The 19,077-nt window shown below is 48.3% G+C and overlaps 1 protein-coding gene across 3 annotated transcripts in view; it reads right to left on the bottom strand.

The window, feature by feature from the left end:
- LOC144120964 (phospholipid-transporting ATPase ABCA3-like) overlaps positions 1 to 10,863 on the bottom strand; it is a 77,233-nt gene extending 66,370 nt beyond the window's left edge. For 2 of the 3 annotated variants that reach the window (XM_077653800.1, XM_077653799.1), the window contains exons 1-4: positions 10,485 to 10,863; positions 9,498 to 9,618; positions 5,253 to 5,446; positions 3,416 to 3,492 (exon numbers count right to left, since the gene is read on the bottom strand). In XM_077653800.1, coding sequence (XP_077509926.1) covers positions 3,416 to 3,492; positions 5,253 to 5,446; positions 9,498 to 9,618; positions 10,485 to 10,761 — 669 coding nt within the window. In that variant the 5' untranslated portion in view covers positions 10,762 to 10,863. The remainder of the gene's footprint in view (positions 1 to 3,415; positions 3,493 to 5,252; positions 5,447 to 9,497; positions 9,619 to 10,484) is intronic. The other variant, XM_077653801.1, reaches the window with a different exon arrangement.
- Positions 10,864 to 19,077: the final 8,214 nt, after the last annotated feature.

The raw sequence follows: 19,077 nt of genomic DNA, 5'->3' as shown, positions 1-19,077 counted from the left end.
ATAATAATAATAATAATAATAATAATTGGTTTTTGGGGAAAGGAAACCGCAGTATCTGTCTCATATATCATTGGACACCTGAACCACGCCGTAAGGGAAGGGATAAAGGAGGGAGTGTAAGAGGGAACGAAGAGAGAGGTGCCGTAGTGGAGGGCTCCGGAATAATTTCGACCACCTGGAGATTCACCTGGGGATCTTTAATCCCCAGGTGGTCGAAATTATTCCCGCTGATCCCAAAGTTCGCACACTGTGGTAAAAAGAACGAATTTAGACAGTGCCAAACCACGACCGCTCACTAAAAGAAGAAAAAAAAACGAAGGTAAGGATTCAAAGCTCCTTGTTTTTGTTCTTTGTGAATAGATACAGTATGGCTCCTTTTGGCTACGCTCGTTCGTTACCAAAGGACGCATTTATTGCTAAGCAAATTGGATTTGAACACAAAACATTATTTTCCCCGCCATGCGATTGAAGTTCGTGACGTCCAGAACGAAGACGACTCCGGTATCACCGTTTAGAATAGAAGGGCGGAGTAGCCTAGCCTCAGAGATTCACGAACAATAAAATATCCTTCACGTCACTGCAGCTTCCATGCGAAAACTGCAGGTGGATTTCGTTTTTCTTTGTTTTTCTAGCTTATCAAAGCTTCGTTTTCGCTGAAAATATCTCGCCTTTCTTTAGTAAACGGCAATCTTTCAGTAACGGTCAACTTCAATATGTCCTCAGTGTCTCATTTAAGGTCTGAATGGGAGCTCTTAAGCCAAAATACACTTTAAACGGAAGGTAGTAAAAAAGGAGAAAGCTGTCCTCCAGAGCACTCCGTTTTATAAAAGGAAGTGTGCTACCGGACAGGTTACTCCCTTTTCACTTCCATATAGGCGCATTCGTGTTCAGTATATTGTAATGTTATACCCTTTCGTGCCCAGGCACCAATTTGAGATGTATGGCTTCTTATGGAGTGGAAACCAATTGTGTGTGGTACACTGTTAACAAAACACACCCAAATGGGAGTAAATGGCTTGTCCTCTAGCGCACACCCAAAAGGAGGTTTTATTTACTCCATATAAATGAAGTATTTTATTTACTCCCTTATACAAGGGAGTTATTTAGGAGTGCAATGGAGTAATTTTTTACTACCCACTGGAATGGTGCCCAAAATGGCGTCGTGTTTAATCGTCCTCATTCAGGCTCATTCTTACAGCAGTGCCAGGGGCGGGAATGGACAGTAGCTGCGGGGGCCGCCGGCAACCCAACTTGGGAAACTGCGCTGCCCTAATGTGACCCAGCGTCACGCGTTCTTTTCGCCGTCTGCAAGCGCAGCGGCGGCGTAAGCGGAGGCGGCAGGAGTCGTCTGCTTGTCGTCTGCGTTTGCTGTACAAGCTTGTTTGGTTCGCTGTGTTCGTAGAATCAATAGTTCAAAACTGAGAGGAGTCGCGAAGTTTTCACGGTCATGCACCACGCTATATTTTACTGAAAACCAGAGCAGAATAAGTTGAAAATGAAAACACCCCTGAAGGCAATTGGTATGGCAGTGTTTGCTTTCATATCCACTTCTTTAAGGCTTGGCATTTCGATATGACTGAGGAAAAATGTAGCCTCATCAGCTCATTCATGAGCTCAGCGTTGAAACTATGCTCCATCTCAGTTTCATGTTATGCAGCGCACTATAATCTGCTGCAACACACTGCAAGAACCACAATGAAAAATGCTGTGAGAATTAGGCCTAACCGGGGCTGTAACGGAGTGGCGACACTAAGAAAAAAAAGGTCAGATGTGGTTAGAGCACTGGAGGCTTCTCAAGAGCGGTTCAGTCAAGTAGCTTACTGTAGCGGAAAGCGGCGACAAGCCTACATCTTGTACCGCGGCAGGCGCCCGTGAAGGCGCAGAAGTGAGGGGAGATCCAGCGACAATGGTAACCAGGGGGTCGTCACTCACCCCCATTATCAGACGACTGACCAGAAGCAGGCGAGACGCTAGGTGGCGGGGCGGATGGCGCAAAATGGTGTTTTTTTTTTTACTCCATTGGGGACTTGGGGCGCATTGAGACCAAGAAATTCCATATAAAAATGGGAGTTGTAAGGAGGAGAATCCTCCTTTACACCCTATTACTTAGTGCAACGAGTAAAATAGGTAATTTGGCACATTTTTTACTCCATATTGACGGAGTAAATGTTTCCGCATATGGAGTATAAAGGATGGCGACAACCATTTAAACTCCCATTTGGTTGATTCTTGTTTACAGTGTACCACTGCCGACGACGATGGCGCCGCTGTCGCTAGCTGCGCGTACTACTGTCTTTAAACACGAGCTTACGTTAAGGACCTGCTTCTTCAGAGCAGCAACGCATGCTCATAGCTGTCAGTCTGCTCAAGTTATGTCGCTATTAATTGTTGCTAACCGTTCACTGACGAGCCCTCCCAGAGCTTCGTTCTGGCAAAATTTCGTCACGTAAGTGCGAGACAATTCAGTCGCTGGGACCAACGTCGCGGTACATCCATAAAACCTCAACAACGTGGAGCATTCATGGCCAATTATGCCGTCACCGAGCGTACATTCCTTCGTAACGTGCGCCTTGATTAAGCCGCTATTTCACTACTCCAACCTGAAGAGCCATATCTAAGGGTACTTATCGAATATACTGAGGCCGACAATTATATCCTTTCTTAGAAAGATGAGGACGGAACTAATAAAATGTGGCAGGGTAACCGACGGTTCAGCATAACCTAGACTTGCATGTAAAACCATACTTTATCCTACTGAGTAAAACAGACAAAATTCAACGTTGTAACCGATGCAAGCAGTAACTTATATCGCTACAGCTCTGGTAGGCGGCAGGCGTGATGTTAAAAGTTTAAAAAATTATGCGGAGCTTGCAACTGCATTAGAAGCAACGTTGTTGTTACATGCTTATGTGTCTGTATCAGTTCTCACCAAATACATCATGCGGTCACTGTCATCGTATCTTTATGTGCACACCTAATCATGCGCTGAGTGAGTCCGCCGAAAGCCTGTTCCAATCTGCTCATCTTGCCCTTTCCCAATGATGTGCTCCCTCAAAATTTGTATTTCAGTTCTTTTGATTTCTTGCGCCGTGGCCACATTACCTTGTGAAGTCATCACCCTCACGACCAATATGCGATTTTTGTGACTAACGCAGGGCGCGAAATCGAAATAATGTGCATTGCCACGGTGGGGAAGTGGCAACTGAATTTAATTTAATTGAAATAATTCAATTGCCACCTGCCACGTTTGGCGGGCTGTGACAACGTCACAAGGTTACGTAACCTCTCTCGACCAACTAGTGACTTTTGTGACAGACGCAGAAGCGAGTTGGTTCCAAAACGAACCGTTTCGTGGATACACCCACCGCACTGCCAAAAAAAGTTGTCCCCGAGTATGGCCGAAGTTCGCGCTCACCTGAACAACTGGCACGTTTTTGGTGGTCGCTGCGAGGAAGTTCGCTTCGATCAGATTCTGGCAACTCGAAATAATCTCTGCGTAGTAAGAAAACAACGCACGTAATCAAGATGTGTCGTATAAAATTATTATTAGCACTCACGCGCTTTTCAATGCATCTAAAACGGCGCTCAGTTTCATTTCTCTAAGCGTTCCCAATGATCACCAACATTGCCTGGACGTCCTGGGGACGTTTGGGACGTCCCGAGGATGTCCAATTCAGGTTCAATGCCCAATGGGTTGGTACAAACAGTCTGCTAAAAGTAATCAGGCAACGGGGTTTGTTTCTTAGCCGTGTGGCAGAGCACTTAATACCCCCCCCCCCCCCGGGCTTCCCCTTATGCTCTAAATATGTGTAAGTTAAGAACAACCTTGTCCTCGCCTTTTGAGACTTTTTGGACTTTAGGGGCACCGTAAGGACTCCACTATATGGCTGAAAGAATTAATACTTGGAAAATTAATGTTAATATTAATATTAATACGGCTTAGAAGCCAATCCCGCGGTGCCTTTTGACAAAGAGGGTACCTTCGTTACGTATACCGACTTGACCACCATAGCCTTTTGGAAACACTATTTGTGTGCGTCCTGGAAGAGCACATGACAAAAGCAATACAGAAGAAACCGATCACTCAATCAAGTTGCCGCGCGCTTATAACCGCGGCCCCTCTGGCCGAGCGAGTTGGGGAAAAATGGCGGGCACGCTTGTAACTCGACAAACCAATCAGCGTTTGGGACCAAATGGCAGATCGAATGGTCAGTTGCACGGCGCCATTTTGATAAGGACGCGGGCGAAAAACAGCGCAGATGTCAGGTGTGTAGATAGTGAGTTGCGCGTCTGTGCAGCCCGAAATCACTGCTCACGGCTCCTGCACATGAATTCGCCCTGTAAGAGCGAAGGGTCACCGTGTCACGTGACGTGCCGGTTGGGGCAGAGAATGGCGTGAGAAAGGAGAGCAAAAATGACGGATGATTTTGCGTGGTTAGGGGAAATTCGAATTAGAGGTGCGCTAGCAGGTGAGTTTTCACTTCGGTTTGAGTTCGAGGCTCGGGTATTAAGTTATCTATCTATCGATCTATCTATATATCTATCTATCTATATCTATCTATCCATCTATCTATCTATATCTATCTATCCATCTATCTATCTATATCTATCTATCCATCTATCTATCTATATCTATCTATCCATCTATCTATCTATATCTATCTATCCATCTATCTATCTATATCTATCCATCTATCTATCCATCTATATCTATCTACCTATCTATCTATCTATCTATCTATCTATCTATCTATCTATCTATCTATCTATCTATCTATCTATCTATCTATCTATCTATCTATCTATCTATCTATCTATATCTATCTATATCTATCCATCTATCTACCCATCTATATCTATCTATTTATATCTATCTACCCATCCATCCATCCATCCATCCATCCATCCGTCCATCCATCCATCCATCCATCCGTCCGTCCGTCCGTCCGTCCGTCCGTCCGTCCGTCCGTCCGTCCGTCCGTCCGTCCGTCCATCCATCCATCCATCCATCCATCCATCCATCCATCCATCTATCTATCTATCTATCTATCTATCTATCTATCTATCTATCTATCTATCTATCTATCTATCTCTCTCTCTCTCTCTCTCTCTCTCTGTCTCTCCCTCTTTCCCCTGGGTTCGATCTCTCTCGCCGTCACCGTCTGTCGATCCTCGCCGATTCTGTTTGTCCGCCTCTCGGCCAGAAACTTTTGCCGCGCAGAGCAAGCGCGAACACGCGCAAGCTCACTCACTAGTGGTGGGCGACTGCTGCAGGGCGTAGCCGGACCTCCGGGTGCGCAGCACGGCCGGAGCCAGGTGTCCGTCGATGTAGCAGCTGTAGTTGACGCTCTTGTCGACGTCGGCCAGGTCGACGCTCACGCGGGCGCACACTCCGCTGAACTGCGGGTCTGCGCACTTCTGCAGCAGGGCGCGCTCAGAGTTCACCCTGCGCGTGATGATGGTGATGAATTTTTATGGCGCAAGGGCATCAGTGGCCAAAAAGCTCCGTGGCATATATAAGGTGCTTTCTTCTACTCAAGGTGGGGTCCCCCAAAGACCATTTCCCAATCATTTCACCATAAAGAAGCCGAGCACCAGACCAGGGGAAAGCTTGTGCCCATTGTATCACCGGTGGGTACCCGGCGGCACTGCGGGATCGAACCCCGCACCTTCCGCATGCGAGGCGGATGCTCAGACCACTATAGACCACCGCTGCTGTGCGAGCCATGGTGTTCATAGAGTCTGAACTCGTGCAGCTAAAGCTCTGTGAAGAGATAAGTCGAACCGCAGTAAACGTATACTGTCCTGAAAGCCCCTAGCGTCGTCTATAGATGTGTAAAAGGGGGAATGTGACAAGAGAATGCGTTTGAGAGTTCACTTGATTCAAAGTCCTGTAACCGCTTGCATGGGTCACACGAACCACTGACTACGACCAAGAAGGATTATAATTAATGTGTCACGAGACTCATTAGCGAGACTTCATTTTACGTAAGAATGAGAACAAAGAACAAATGTGAATTCTATTCCATTCTACTCCATAACCGCTCACATCCAACATTCTCGGATAAAATATTTTGAAAATCTGAAAATTGTACGATATTATACGAAAATATTGAAGGTAATGGTACATTCTTCTGATATAAAATCTATCTTTAAAGTGTTTCTATCGATCGCATCGACCAGTTAATACTGCTTTAGAAAACCGATGGGGAACGCTTTCGACGATAGCGGTAGTAGCGGTTTATTAAAATAATAATAAAACGGAACAAAAAGATTTTTGCTAGCCCCGGCATCTGCCATCGATACTGAAGCACCTGAGCTGAGGCAACGAAAATAAAGGATAGCAGGCAGAATGGAGAAATCAAATGAAAGAGGTGAGGGGACAGGGAGAGAGGATGGGTGAGAAGTAATATACACAAACTATTTACGCATATAGTAAGTCGAAGCAACTAAATAAATAAGAATAATGGCCCCTCCCGCACGACTACTGTATCGCGGGTATAATCCCAATGGTAGCATAAAAGATGTAGCCCTGGGGCAATTGAAATTTTGCCACCCGAGGGTCGAAAGAAATCTACAAGGGAATGCTACTGTAAAGACCCACAGCCGGGGGAGCGGGCCCGGGGAGACTCCTCTCATCTCCCCTGGGAAGTAGCGGAAGGGGTTGGTAAATGGGTTATGGGACTTGGGATGCCAATGGGGACAGCGAGTTTTTCCTTCCGATCCTTCGAATGTCTCGACTCCATTACTGGCCTGCCTGGCCAGGACAGGGAGGGCGTCGAGATTGCCCAATGGTGCGGCTCCACTCACGGGATGCCCGACCACCCACAAACGCAAAGGGCTCCGTCCGCCGAAGACAGGAGAACCTACGACGGGGTTAGCTGCCTGGGGCTCCTTTAGGACACCTGGTTCCACAGTCCGTACCAACCGCAGACCAGGTCGTCGGTTATTCCGACTCACAGGGGTTGTTTCGGACCGCCCAGCTACCGGCCATCGAGTGTTTTTCATGGCTTTTCAGACACCAAAAGTATGTGTGGTGAGACCCGGCCAACAGAGGCTTAGATCGTCAGCCTATCGACCCTCCGGCCCTCGGCGCCATGACCTAACTAACACCTCCGGGCGGACCCACCTGTGCTTCCATCCAACCAACCATGCACTTATTTTCTCCCCTAGCTTGCTCCACTCCTACTGAGGAGGGAGTGTTCAAGGCAGGGCTGACTGGAGCCGCATACCAAGAACGTGACTTAGGGTGAGATGACCCGGGCCTACTCCGCAACATCGAAGGTTTTCGCACAGGTCGTACTACAACCCCCTCCTCGGCTTCCCGCGACGGCCCTTACGGCCTAAGACCGCTTCCCCGAGGCGTCGATTAGAGCCCGGCTACTATGAACCCCCGCGCGGACCTGGTTTCTCCGGAACCAGAAACCGGCGCGTCGGTAGCGAGACTTGAGGAAGTAGATGCATGCATTTGAAAACCTTTTTACTTTTGGACATGCACAATGAGAAATGTCCACAGGTTGCTGCGTGGTTAGTTCATGATGAAACAATTTTTGACGACAGCAAAAACGTTAATATGGATGTTCGCCACCTGCTGTGGACTTGATCCGGGACAAGGGCTTCAAGGACACGGATTTTTCAGGAAGTGGTACTAACAGCGACAAGGGAGAATTTCTCCAAGTGGCTGACTGACAATAATATAAACAGGAGCCTTCTCCGTTTTCTGCAGGAAAACACCTCACGTGATGTCCTTTAACATACAGCGAGCCCAAATTATGCCTTTATGGAAAGTGTGCGAAAAAAAGTTAACAAAAAAGTGAAATGTTACATTATATGAAAAAAATTGCTGTCATAAACGGTTCCCCGCTCAAAGGTCCTGCAGTCCAGAATTAGTTCAGTTCATGCGGGTTTAACGTCCCAAGGCGACTCAGGCTATGAGGGACGCCGTAGTGAAGGGCTGCGGAAATTTCGACCACGTGGGGTTCTTTAACGTGCATTGACAACGCACAGTACACAGGCCTCTAGGATTCCGCCTCCACCGAAATTCGACCGCCGCGGCCGGGATTCTTGGTTCTTGTAAGCCAGCGCAACGGCTCGAAGCCAAACAGGGAAGGGACAAAACACAGCGCTGATGTGTTTGGCTTCGAACCGTTGAGCTGGTTAACAAGAACCATGTCTGACCAACTCGCCCACTAGTTCATGTTGTACAGGCCGGGATCGAACCCGCGTCTTTCGGGTCAGCAGCCGAGCGCCATAACCACTGAGCCACCGCGGCGGCACTTTTGTCCAGAATGGTTGGGTATGCTTAGCACCTACGGAAATGCTAGCGAAGGTCTTCTTTCTCAGTAAAAGCTGTACACTGCCGCCAGCATGTACTATCGGGTACAAAAGTTGTTTATATATTCCACGCAGCGGGAGCCGACGCAACGGAAAACTGCATCGTAACGCCACCTAAAGCACGAAACATTGAATGGAGTCAAGCGACATGCCTGCAGATAGTAAAGGACTCCCATTGGCCAGCGCCTCCTCTATTTTTACAAAGGAGGCGCTGCACTGACTGACTCGATCCCAGATGCCTGTAGATGGTGTTACGATGCAGTTTTTCTTTGCTCCGGCTCCTGCTGCGTGGAGTATACCACTTTTGTCACCGATAGTACTTACAAAAACAGAAGACCAGCCTGCACTTGCCACGACCAGCTTTCACTGCAGCCTAGTTCTTGTCGATCTCGTTCGGAAAGGACGCTAAATAATTGATATTTATATTGCTGCGAACTATGCGGTGTGGGGAACCTGCGCTGCCAAGGTGGCACTGCAATTGTTCCATTCGGCGGCTCAAAACTGCTTTTTTCAGCCGCTTGGGCCGCTGCAAACGTGAGAACACATTCTGCGCGATTAGATATCCGCGTTTGGCTGACAGCATTCATTGCCTGGCTTCTCTCGGCGTAGCCCAGATAGCTGACGCACGGCACGTGCGCCTTCGACAGAGCGCGGAGGCTCACGCCAATAAGCGCCTGAATGTGGCGCGGAAAAGTACTAGGAGTACTACCCAAAACTGCTTGCTCTTCTCGCTAGGCAGTGTGTTATGGCGCTGCAATCGGCACCGCGAACTTCAGCGCAAGTTCCCCATACCTTTTCACCGCAAGCAACAGACATGCGCGCTTATCTTCAGTTCGCGCGACGGCTGTGCCCTTGCTACCAAGCGTTGTCAGCGTCACTCGCCGATGACTCGCGGAAGAGCGATAAGGCAGACACGGTATGTGCTCGGCCCAACGTTGGCTCGGCTTACGGCCGCCGCGCCAAACCGTTCGTCTGCCGCCGACGGCGCTCGCCTGCTCTGCTGCCCCCCCCCCCCCCCCCCCCTTGAGTTTCTTTAGCTTGAGCGCAAGTTCGCTCAATGAAGAGTTTCCTTAGCGAGGTGCCTACATGTGCCCCACTTCCACGCGTGGCAATATTCGCGCTCCGTATTTATAAGCAAGCCAATCCAGCACTACGAAGCTCACCCTGTTATCTCGACCTTCATCATGTCGTCTTTGCGTATCGTCGGAAGGTCGTTCGGGGGTTCGTCCACTTCTTGCCCGTTAACAAACAGGCGTATCTTCCGGTGGCGCTCGCTCGAGATACCTGCGAATTTCACGCAATTTATGCGTGGAAGTTCCTGCTCATGCAATGAAACGCAAGAACGAAAATTCGAATGAGTACGCGAAAACAAATTTAATCGCGGCGTCAAAATGATACAAACGCGCGTTCGTTATCACTTTCTGGAATTAACCACGCATTTTTACTGTCTGCGTTCGAATTACGTGCCGGCCTATTCTCATGGCTTCACAGTCAACCGCCGTGGTAGAAGCGGGAGCAAGCGGTTGGCCGCGACGTATACGGTGTAAATTGCGACGATATGAAATTAAGTAGCCCCTGGCCGGGGGCTCTTTTGAGGGTTATCTGCTGCTTCGTTCTTAACTAGCATCCGGCTACAAACCTTCCCATCGTGTGCAGGCTTATGTCAAGACACCTGCTATTCGGACTGTCGCGAAAAACTGCAGAGTTTACTCTACCGCTGTCTAGCGTGAAATATGGCGACGCCCAGTGTGATTTTAGGAAAGGACTTTATGGAGACAGCCTTAGCTATACGCCGATCATAGGAACACACGGAGGAAGGAAAAAACTCAGGAGAGGCGATTACGCACATTTTTTGAAGCCAGCTCCCCGCTGCTGCCCCCCCCCCCCCCCCCCATTCGGCCGTTGTCTGAACGCGTTGGCGCATGCGCAGCAGAAATTGCAGCATGCAGCAGACGACGCCGCTGCGGCTATAGTAAATATTCTAGTTCACTTTACCGATAGCGTTACTATTGACTGCGCTGTAGGCCAAAGACTCCCATTAGTCCTTGCGAAAGCGCTCGACTTCCGGCACATTTTTTGGCGTGCAGCTCGGATAGCGAGGGCTTCTCCCGAGTTTTTCTTCTTCCATGAAGGAGCATGCATGCACTCACGTCCTTTGACCTTGAAGTTCTCGACGAACATGGCGACGACCTTGGGCGCCGCGTCAAGCACCAGCTGATCGGGCAGGTCGTAGGCGGCCAGTTGCTGGGGTGGCGGCAGCTCGCGTTCGTGGTAGGAGCCCATCTTGGCCGCTCCCGCCTTGCTCGAGGGCGGCAGGTGATAGAAGGCGAACCCTGCCAGCGCCAGCTCGAGCACCGTGGCGGGCATCTGGCGCCGCAGCCGCCGAATCCACACGTTGCGCCACACGAGCGCCATCACCTTGCTCATCCAGAACACGGCTTCCCACGTCTTCTGCTCTCTGCGTGCGTTGCGTCGAAGGAGCAGAGTCAGCCCGGGGCTTAAAGGGCTTTCGAACGTGAAGCGTCGCTGATGACGCTAACTCAATAAAAAAAATCAACAAAGGTTGTGTACATTCGTCCATAGAGCTGTCTATAGAGCGCTCGAACTCCGTGCCATTTGCGCTCCGCAGCGCGCAAGGCGACATCTAGTGGCAGCGCCTGGTTCGAGATAACGCATCTTTGAGTATCGTCTGAGCATGCTATCTCGAACGAGGCGCTGCCGCTAGACGTCGCTCTGCGCGCTGCGGTGCGCAGCCGGCACGGAGTTCAGCCTTGTGGACGACTGTACGAAGAACTTCTCCTCTTGTAGCCCGTGTGGGCTAAAGCAGAGTCATATTAACACCTCCTAGGCCATATATCCATGGTCCTAACACTGCGCAAATGAGGAGGGCATTGATAAGAAAAAGCACTAGCAAGCGAAGCTTATCCAAGAAATAAAACAAATGCATTTGCGCGAATACAACGCACAGATTACGCAAACAAAACACATGCGCTTGTTTGTGCATTTTCTTTTTCATGTACTCGTCCTTTTGTTGTGACAGTGCAGTGTATACCAGCTAACCAATCAGCTCCTTCGTGCAAGCATCTCCAGTGCGCAGTCCTACCGCTACTAAGTAAAGCTGTACGCAACTTTCTCGGAACCTTGGCACAGAAAGGTCGTCCTGGCTCTAACCACGGGCCGTTACGAAGTTTCATCAACAGCGAATTAACATTCTCAGAAAGCTGCGTATAGCGCTCCTCTGTAGCAACACGGCTTCGCTCAGGCAGATGTCAGTGTCAGTGATTAATTTTTACTGCGAAAGCATTAATAAATTTCTCTAAGCGATGTCGGCGGAGTCGTGTCACCAAAACGTGTCCGCAGCAGTTGTGACGTTCTCAGAAGAGGTAGCATCAAAGGAATGGTTGTAATCGATAGATGATGATGTGAGGATGATGCCGCCAAAAAATTATGTCAATAGGGTGATTACTGAATTAATTAGAGCCAACAATGTAAAAGAAACGTCGAAATAGCGCGGACAACGATATACTGAGTGGACGGGAAAACACCAGTGGACCCGAAAACCAATTATACGATAAAATTGTAGAAAATTGTGCAAAAGAGCGGAATAAAAGTTTCAAATGAATTGAAAACTGTTTGATGAATGAAAACTAATCAATTAAATGGACGGCAAAACAGCAGTGGACGATAAAATAGTAGAAAATTGTGCAAAAGAGCGGAATAAAAGTTTCAAATGAATTGAAAAGTGTTTGATGAATGAAAAGTAATCAGTTGAAAAAGTTTGATGTCCGAGTGGAATGCACTCCCTGACGGTATTGTCAATGAAACCAACCCAGTAAAATTTAAAAACTTATTGATTGCTTATTTCTCTCCTCAATTCCTGTAAAAACCTTTTTATTTACGTATTTATTGCCTTGTTAATTTCAATGCGTTTACTGTGTTTATTTGTGCTTGCATTTATATTTGTGTTCTACCTTTGTGACCCATTATTACCATTTGTCCCCCCCCCCCTTATGTAATGCCGCATTGGGGTCTTTAAGGGTAAATAAATGATGATGATGTGGAATGATTAGGGAATTATTAATAAGCAAAAGTCAATGAACGGTTGAATAGGTTGAATAACTCAAAATGTGTGATTGAGATGAAAATAGGGTGTAATCAGAATAAAACGGTAATTAATCAATTAGTTAATGATTAATCAATGAAAAATGAACAGGTAATTGGGTAATGACCAATTGGGTACTCAATGATCGATCAATGAATCGATAATTGGGGTTATAATGAAAGTAAAACTGGTTAATTGAGGTAATTACGGAAGTGGGAAAAAAGAATTAAGTGAACGGGAAAGCAACCATGGCACCAAATTCGAAAGACGACCAGTGACGAGGGGGCGTCAATGCTTTCGCATTACTCCAATGCGAGTAGCCGCAGTGATCTCTAATTTTTTTGAAAGGGAGTGGCTAACCTGCCGGCAGCCGGCAGAATAGCTGTCGGGTTAGGATGCCGGCAGTGTTGGTTGATTGGCTCGCTGTAGTCACGTGACGTGCACAACCTCCCTTGAGAATTTGTTTTATAAGCGGAAAAGAAAACAGGACAAATCAATATTGACTACCAGCTGCCGGCAGCTTTGTGTGCAAAAGCTGGAAAAAGAGAATCCCGGCGGTGTTGTTTCATTGGATGTTTGCCGTGATGTGACCGGAATCAGCCAATAGGGTCAAAGCGCCAGCAAAGTTCCCTGCGGGCTATTCTGCCGGCGGCCGGCACAGTATAGTGTCGTCCTTATTGAGATTGTACTCCATCTTCGGGAGTTACGGAAATAGTCATGTGCGGTTGAATACTCACACAGACCGTCTGGACAACGCCATGGAGCCTGCTTTGACTGCGTGCAGCGCCTGAGACGGAAAGAGAGAAGCACCACGTTACCATCGAAACTCCACGTCATCTCTCCTGTGTACGCCACTTGCGAAAAAAAAAAAACACCCGCCGCGGTGGCTCGGTGGTTACGGCGCTCGGCTACTGATCCGGAGTACCCGGGTTCGAACCCAACCGCGGCGGCTGCGTTTTTATGGAGGAAAAACGCTAAGGCGCCCGTGTGCTGTGCGATGTCAGTGCACGCTAAAGATCCCCAGGTGGTTGAAATTATTCCGGAGCCCTCCACTACGGCACCTATCCTTCCTTTCTTCTTTCACTCCCTCCTTTATCCCTTCCCTTACGGCGCGGTTCAGGTGTCCAAAGATATATGAGACAGATACTGCGCCATTTCCTCTCCCCCAAAAACCAATGATTATTATTAGAAAAAAATCGGCAACCATTCCAGCTGCAGACGTTAGTTCGAAACGACAGAGGAAAGGCAGAAGGCGCATGACACCGCGACATCGACTCGGATAAGATGTCGCGTTTCGCCGACTTACCGAAACTGCTTGGAAGAAATCCCCGCGAAGCTAACGCGTAGCGAAGAAGGAGACTCCGACGAGGAAGGCCTCACAGGCGCTGGATGCAGCAAAGCGCAGCGGTACGCGGCTACGAGAAAACGGCTTCGAGAGCTACGCGCGTGAGGCGTGGCGCGAGAGACTTCTTCCTTTCTCCACGTGGTATCGGAACGAGCGCGGAGCTTAAGAGAACTGCGTTAAAGGGGCCCCGAAACACATTTTCAGTGCATTGTTTTGCCCGTTGGTTGCATAGAATGAGTTATAGTGATGCGATTAGCATCGGTCGTACCGCGTATACTACTGTCCTTAATATTTTAATTAGCTCGCAAAAACAAATTCATGCCGCTGACGGTCTCACCATACAGTGGCGGTGTTTAGTATCGGATATGACATCACGGAGGGCGAGCTTTATGATTGGACAAAGAGTAAATATACTGCAAATTGTGTTAATAACTAGAGATACGTTTAGTCAAGTTTTTGTGTTCTATATTACATTAACAAAACCAACTTGTTTGCCCTAGATACAAGCACTGTAAAGCAAGTAAAACAAAAATACGCTACCAGAGGCTCTGGCTACTTTTTGCATCGACGGACTTTGCGTCTCCCTGTAAACATCCTATGACCTAGCACTAACACTTATGGGTACTCTCTATGTATCTGAGAGCGGATCCGATCGAGCCATTTCACTCTATAAGCGTTCGTTTCGGTCCCAAGGAATGATGCGTTCAGTTCACATTTAGCAGAAAGTGCGCATCGTCAGCTTGTGGAGGATCACCGGGCGGAGGCGCCAGATGGCGCCACGTTCCTGTCCACAGCGCGCGCTCCTTGCTCGCCGTGACCAACCAGCGCGCTAGGGGCGATGGTTGGCGGTAAGCAGTAGCGGTACGCGCTATGCTGAATGTGTCTGATATCTTGCGCAAGCTGTCACACCGTCGCAGTATCTCGCGCTCGAGTTGGAATCCATAAGTAAGGGAACGTCACTGATCAGTGTTCCCCTTTGCGCCGTCGAAGGGACGATGAAGCATCGCTGGGTCAGCTGGGCGTTCACATGGTTGTTGTAACCCATGAAAACGGCGCCGCCAGCCTTGCCATGAACGAGTTACGGAGAACAGGCAACCATGGATTGCAAACTTCCGCCACGTGCTAAGAAAGGCTGTTTTGATTGGTCGCCCAGTGTGTCGTCATTGGGAGAGTGAAATGGGAATGGGAAGCTGCGCGAAAATCGAGTTGAGGGCAGCATTTTGTTTGCTTGTATTTTGAAATTTCTTCATTGAATAACTCCCGTTCCTATGCATCGATTCTCGTAATTCTTTTTGAGTCAGCATCTGTGCGACATAAAGAATCCATCTGAAGTGTAACCGGCATCCGTTCAAACGGTGTTCAAGTCGATTATTCGGACTGGGAGGAGGCGCTGTCCAGCTCACATTCGGACGACCAGCTTCCAGGCAAGAACGGTGGCAGAAGAAACCAATGGGCTCCTGGAATGAGGGCCCACACAACCATTCTATGTATTAAACGTTTCTCTCCGTCTCTCTCTCGGCAAAATTTATGGTTTATGGGGGTTTAACGTCCCGAAGCGGCTCAGGCTATGAGGGACGCCGTAGTGAAGGGCTCCGGAAATTGAGCCGCCTAGTACGCACAGGCAGAAGAGAAAGAGAAATTCTGCTCCCGCTAAGTTATATTATTATTTTAATCACTCGGCTACAAATCCTGCAATGTCCGTTTCCTGCGTGCGTTATACATTTCCCGTTTTATTTCGGTGTTCTTGTTGTTTGCTTCTATCTTCCCCAGCATGAATCTTATTTTCGTCCATGAAAAAATTCATCTTAAAAACTCTGTGCGCACCAATTCTTGGCCGACCTCCCTGTGTAGGCACGTGCCATTGTATGAAAATAACAACGACTGGCCGTGATTCGGACAAGTGGTATGAGGGCTCCACCCTCCCCTACAGCTAATAAAGTTTATTGTTTGTCTTTCAGACCAGTGGTACAGATAGGGTGCGGAACATTCCCTTTTCCTGCTGGCGAGAGTGTACCTGAAATGAAACATCTGTAGCTTTGCTTTTAGCATCAAGGACGAATGCAGCCAGCAGTGGGATAAGCTGCATTAATGCAGCAATACCCTTTGTCTTCTAACGCCGCTACTGTGCACCATCTAAAACATGAAGGGAGTAAAAAAGGGAGTAAGTTGTCTTCTAGCACAGTTTACTCCTTTTTTGCTCCCATAAAGGCGTATTCGTGTCCAGAGTGTGCTCTCAAAAACACGAAGATATTGGAGGAACGAAGAGTTCTCAACGCACGTGCATTTAGACAATCAAGAATGTAACGCAACGTCTCCCCGCAAAGCACTGGCGCTTCGATAGCAGCCGAAAATTCGATAGTAGCCGATAGTAGTCGTTGGTCAAGCCAGTAAGCATCGAGTTTGCAACGATCATTATCATCAGCCTGACTGCACCCACTGCAGGGCAAAGGCTTCTCCCATGTCTCTCCAATTAGCCAGGTCCTTTGCCAGCTGCGGTCACCACCCTACCCCTGCAAACTTCCTAATCTCATCCGCCCGCCAAACCTTCTGCCGCCCCCTGCTACGCTTGCCTTCCCTTGGAATCCACTCCGTTACCCTTAAGGACCAGCGGTTATCTTGCCTTCGCATTACATGCCCTGCCCAAGCCCATTTCTTCCTCTTGATTTTGACTAAGATGTCCTTAATACGCGTTTGTTCCCTCGCCCACTCTGCCCGCTTCCGGTCTCTTAACGTTACACCTATCATTTTCCTTTCCATGGCTCGCTGCGTTGTCCTTAACTTAAGCTGAACCCTTTTCGAATTAGCCTCCACGTTTCTACCCCGTAGGTGAGTACCGGTGAGATACGGCTGTTGTACAGTTTTCTCTTGGGGGATATTGGTAAGCTGCTATTCACGATCTGAGAGAACCTGCCATATGCGCTCCACCGCATTCTTATTCTTCTAGTTACTTCACTCTCATGTTTCCCTAGTTTTTGCCTTCGCATCACATGCCCCGCCCAAGCCCATTTCTTCTTGATTTCGACTATAGGACTGCACCGATGGCATGCTGCCCACGGCTTCTCACGTTTAATCTTGAAAGGCCGGCCTGCATCTCGATGTCAATGCTGCAGCGCATGTGACGTCATTTTTTTTTAAAGAAACGTGCACGGATGTGAAAATGGAACTTTCAGATGTTCAACGGGCAATTTAGCGTCCCCTATTTTAGGACAGATGTCGCAGCGCACATTTCGTTTGTTGGATGTCCAGCGTCCTCAAACTGCGCGACTTGAAATGCTATTCGTCGGCACTGAAGCGCAGGAAATTTTGGCCGTGCATACGCGCGAAACCGGAAACGCGAGGCTGAGGAGCGCACGTAGCCACGTAGTCCGCGTCATCCAGCGGCCCGCGTGCCACCTGCTCCCTTCCCACTCGCCGTCCGACCATCCATCCATCCATCCTGCGCTGGGATGCGCACGCTTTTGGTTTCGCGCGTGTGAAAGGCTTAAGGCCCATTTGCTGTATAAACAACGAGAATCGCATCTTGAAAAAATCTAGAAACTGGCGTGGCGATTATTAGTGGCGTGCTTCAAGGCTCGAAATCAATGAAGGGACTGTAGTATACTTAAAAAGTTACGAAGAGCGCTTAAGACCGTTTACATGCTTCGAGGCGATAATTAGGGAACTTAGGAATACTTACATGCTTTGAATACGAAAGCGTTTTTATTTAATTTTCTCTGTACCTGTCTAATGACACAAAGCCCATTATACCGAGTGGCACGGGCAGGGACACTTTATTTTTCATTCTTTTTACAGTCCCACAATAATTTTTGTCCAATGACACACCCATTCATTAGCATACAGTCGTAAGGCAACGCATATACTAGATTCAGCTTCGTTCGCCAAGAAGAAACTCGTGCTGCACTCGCAATTTGGAAGTTCTGGGTTCAATTCCTCGTACTTTTGGTGACTTCCTCTGCAATTTTGGGACCACTTTTGTGGTCAATGACGACAGGTTCCGTTGCTAATGGGCAATGTACTTCGTTCGCATTAATAGTAGGCTATTGGATTTTAACGACCAGTCTAAACAGGCAATATGCGAACAATATGAATGCTACCCTCACGAACAGAATGCATCGCAGCGCTGCACCTTCCTGCCTACTCAGTGGAAAAATGTTTCGTTCACTTTTCCCACTGCCCACGTAGACCGGTTGCGGCAGCATGCAAATACGGCGTTGGAAGGCAGTTTTTGGAACGGCCTTGGAAAAAGCTACATTTGTTTTCCTCTCATTTGAAAACATATTCGATTTGTTTCGCATAATTTAGAATGTGTTTGATACGTTGGCCGAATCGAATATTCGATTTGTTACTGTAAGGCTTCATCCCCTTAGCATGAACGGCAGCATCCGATGTGCTTCAGAACCCTCATCCGAGACCAGTAGATACAGTACTATCTCCGTAGCTCTCCCCCGCCTTCCCTCACACACAGTGGAGAGTTGGCCTCAGTCGCTATGAGCAGCATAGCTTTGACCGTGCTCCCGTAGTGCTGCCTGTACTCCTCCTCACTCACCTTCCAAGCGCCGTCCAGTTGTGAAATGAGCAAGGGGAGCACGCGGTACAAATGCCCGCCGTTGCATAATCCGCGCTCTGGTGGCGACCAACTCAGCCGCGGGCGCAGCAGCGCCATCCATCGACTCAAAAACAACTGTCGAAGGCGTCACGCGTGTTACGGCATCAGAAGGCTAGCAGAAACAGTTCCTGCTGAAAATGTACTAAATGGAGCATTCGGCAGCACTGTAGGGCGAAACTTCTGTGCGTTCTGCTGGGCTCACATTGCCAGTGTGGCTGAAAAGTTCAGATTATCACAACTTTCGCGGTAGATGGCCGACAAACGTCTTCCATGCAGCTAATCCGGCTGCTGTCAAAGTGACGCACTGAGCCTGAGTGAACAGTATTAGAAGTCAATCACCACGATAAATGCATTTTTACTCTCGATTTTATTTGGAGGAAAGAAAAAGTGCTTACCAGCTGCTGGAGGCACTGAAAACGCTTCAATTGTGCATTTGGTCACAGGGAAGCCTGCAATGACGTAGTTTATATTCTGGAGGCTCTACTAATTTTGTTCTGAACTAAGTATGTGAACCACTTGTCACCAGTGCCTGTTACAAACATGTCGTGTTTGGTGAACCTCAGACAGTTGGCTCAGTGACTGACATTTACAGACGCTATCAGTGCGTCCTGACAGCAGGGGCTCCATCCTTTATGAGCCCGCATCCACGATCTAGACCCACGCCCGATAAGAGAAAATAATAAACGGGAG

Source organism: Amblyomma americanum, chromosome 2 (assembly GCF_052857255.1).
Source record: "Amblyomma americanum isolate KBUSLIRL-KWMA chromosome 2, ASM5285725v1, whole genome shotgun sequence".
Lineage (NCBI taxonomy): Eukaryota > Metazoa > Arthropoda > Arachnida > Ixodida > Ixodidae > Amblyomma > Amblyomma americanum.
This window is presented reverse-complemented; position numbering and strand designations above follow the sequence as displayed.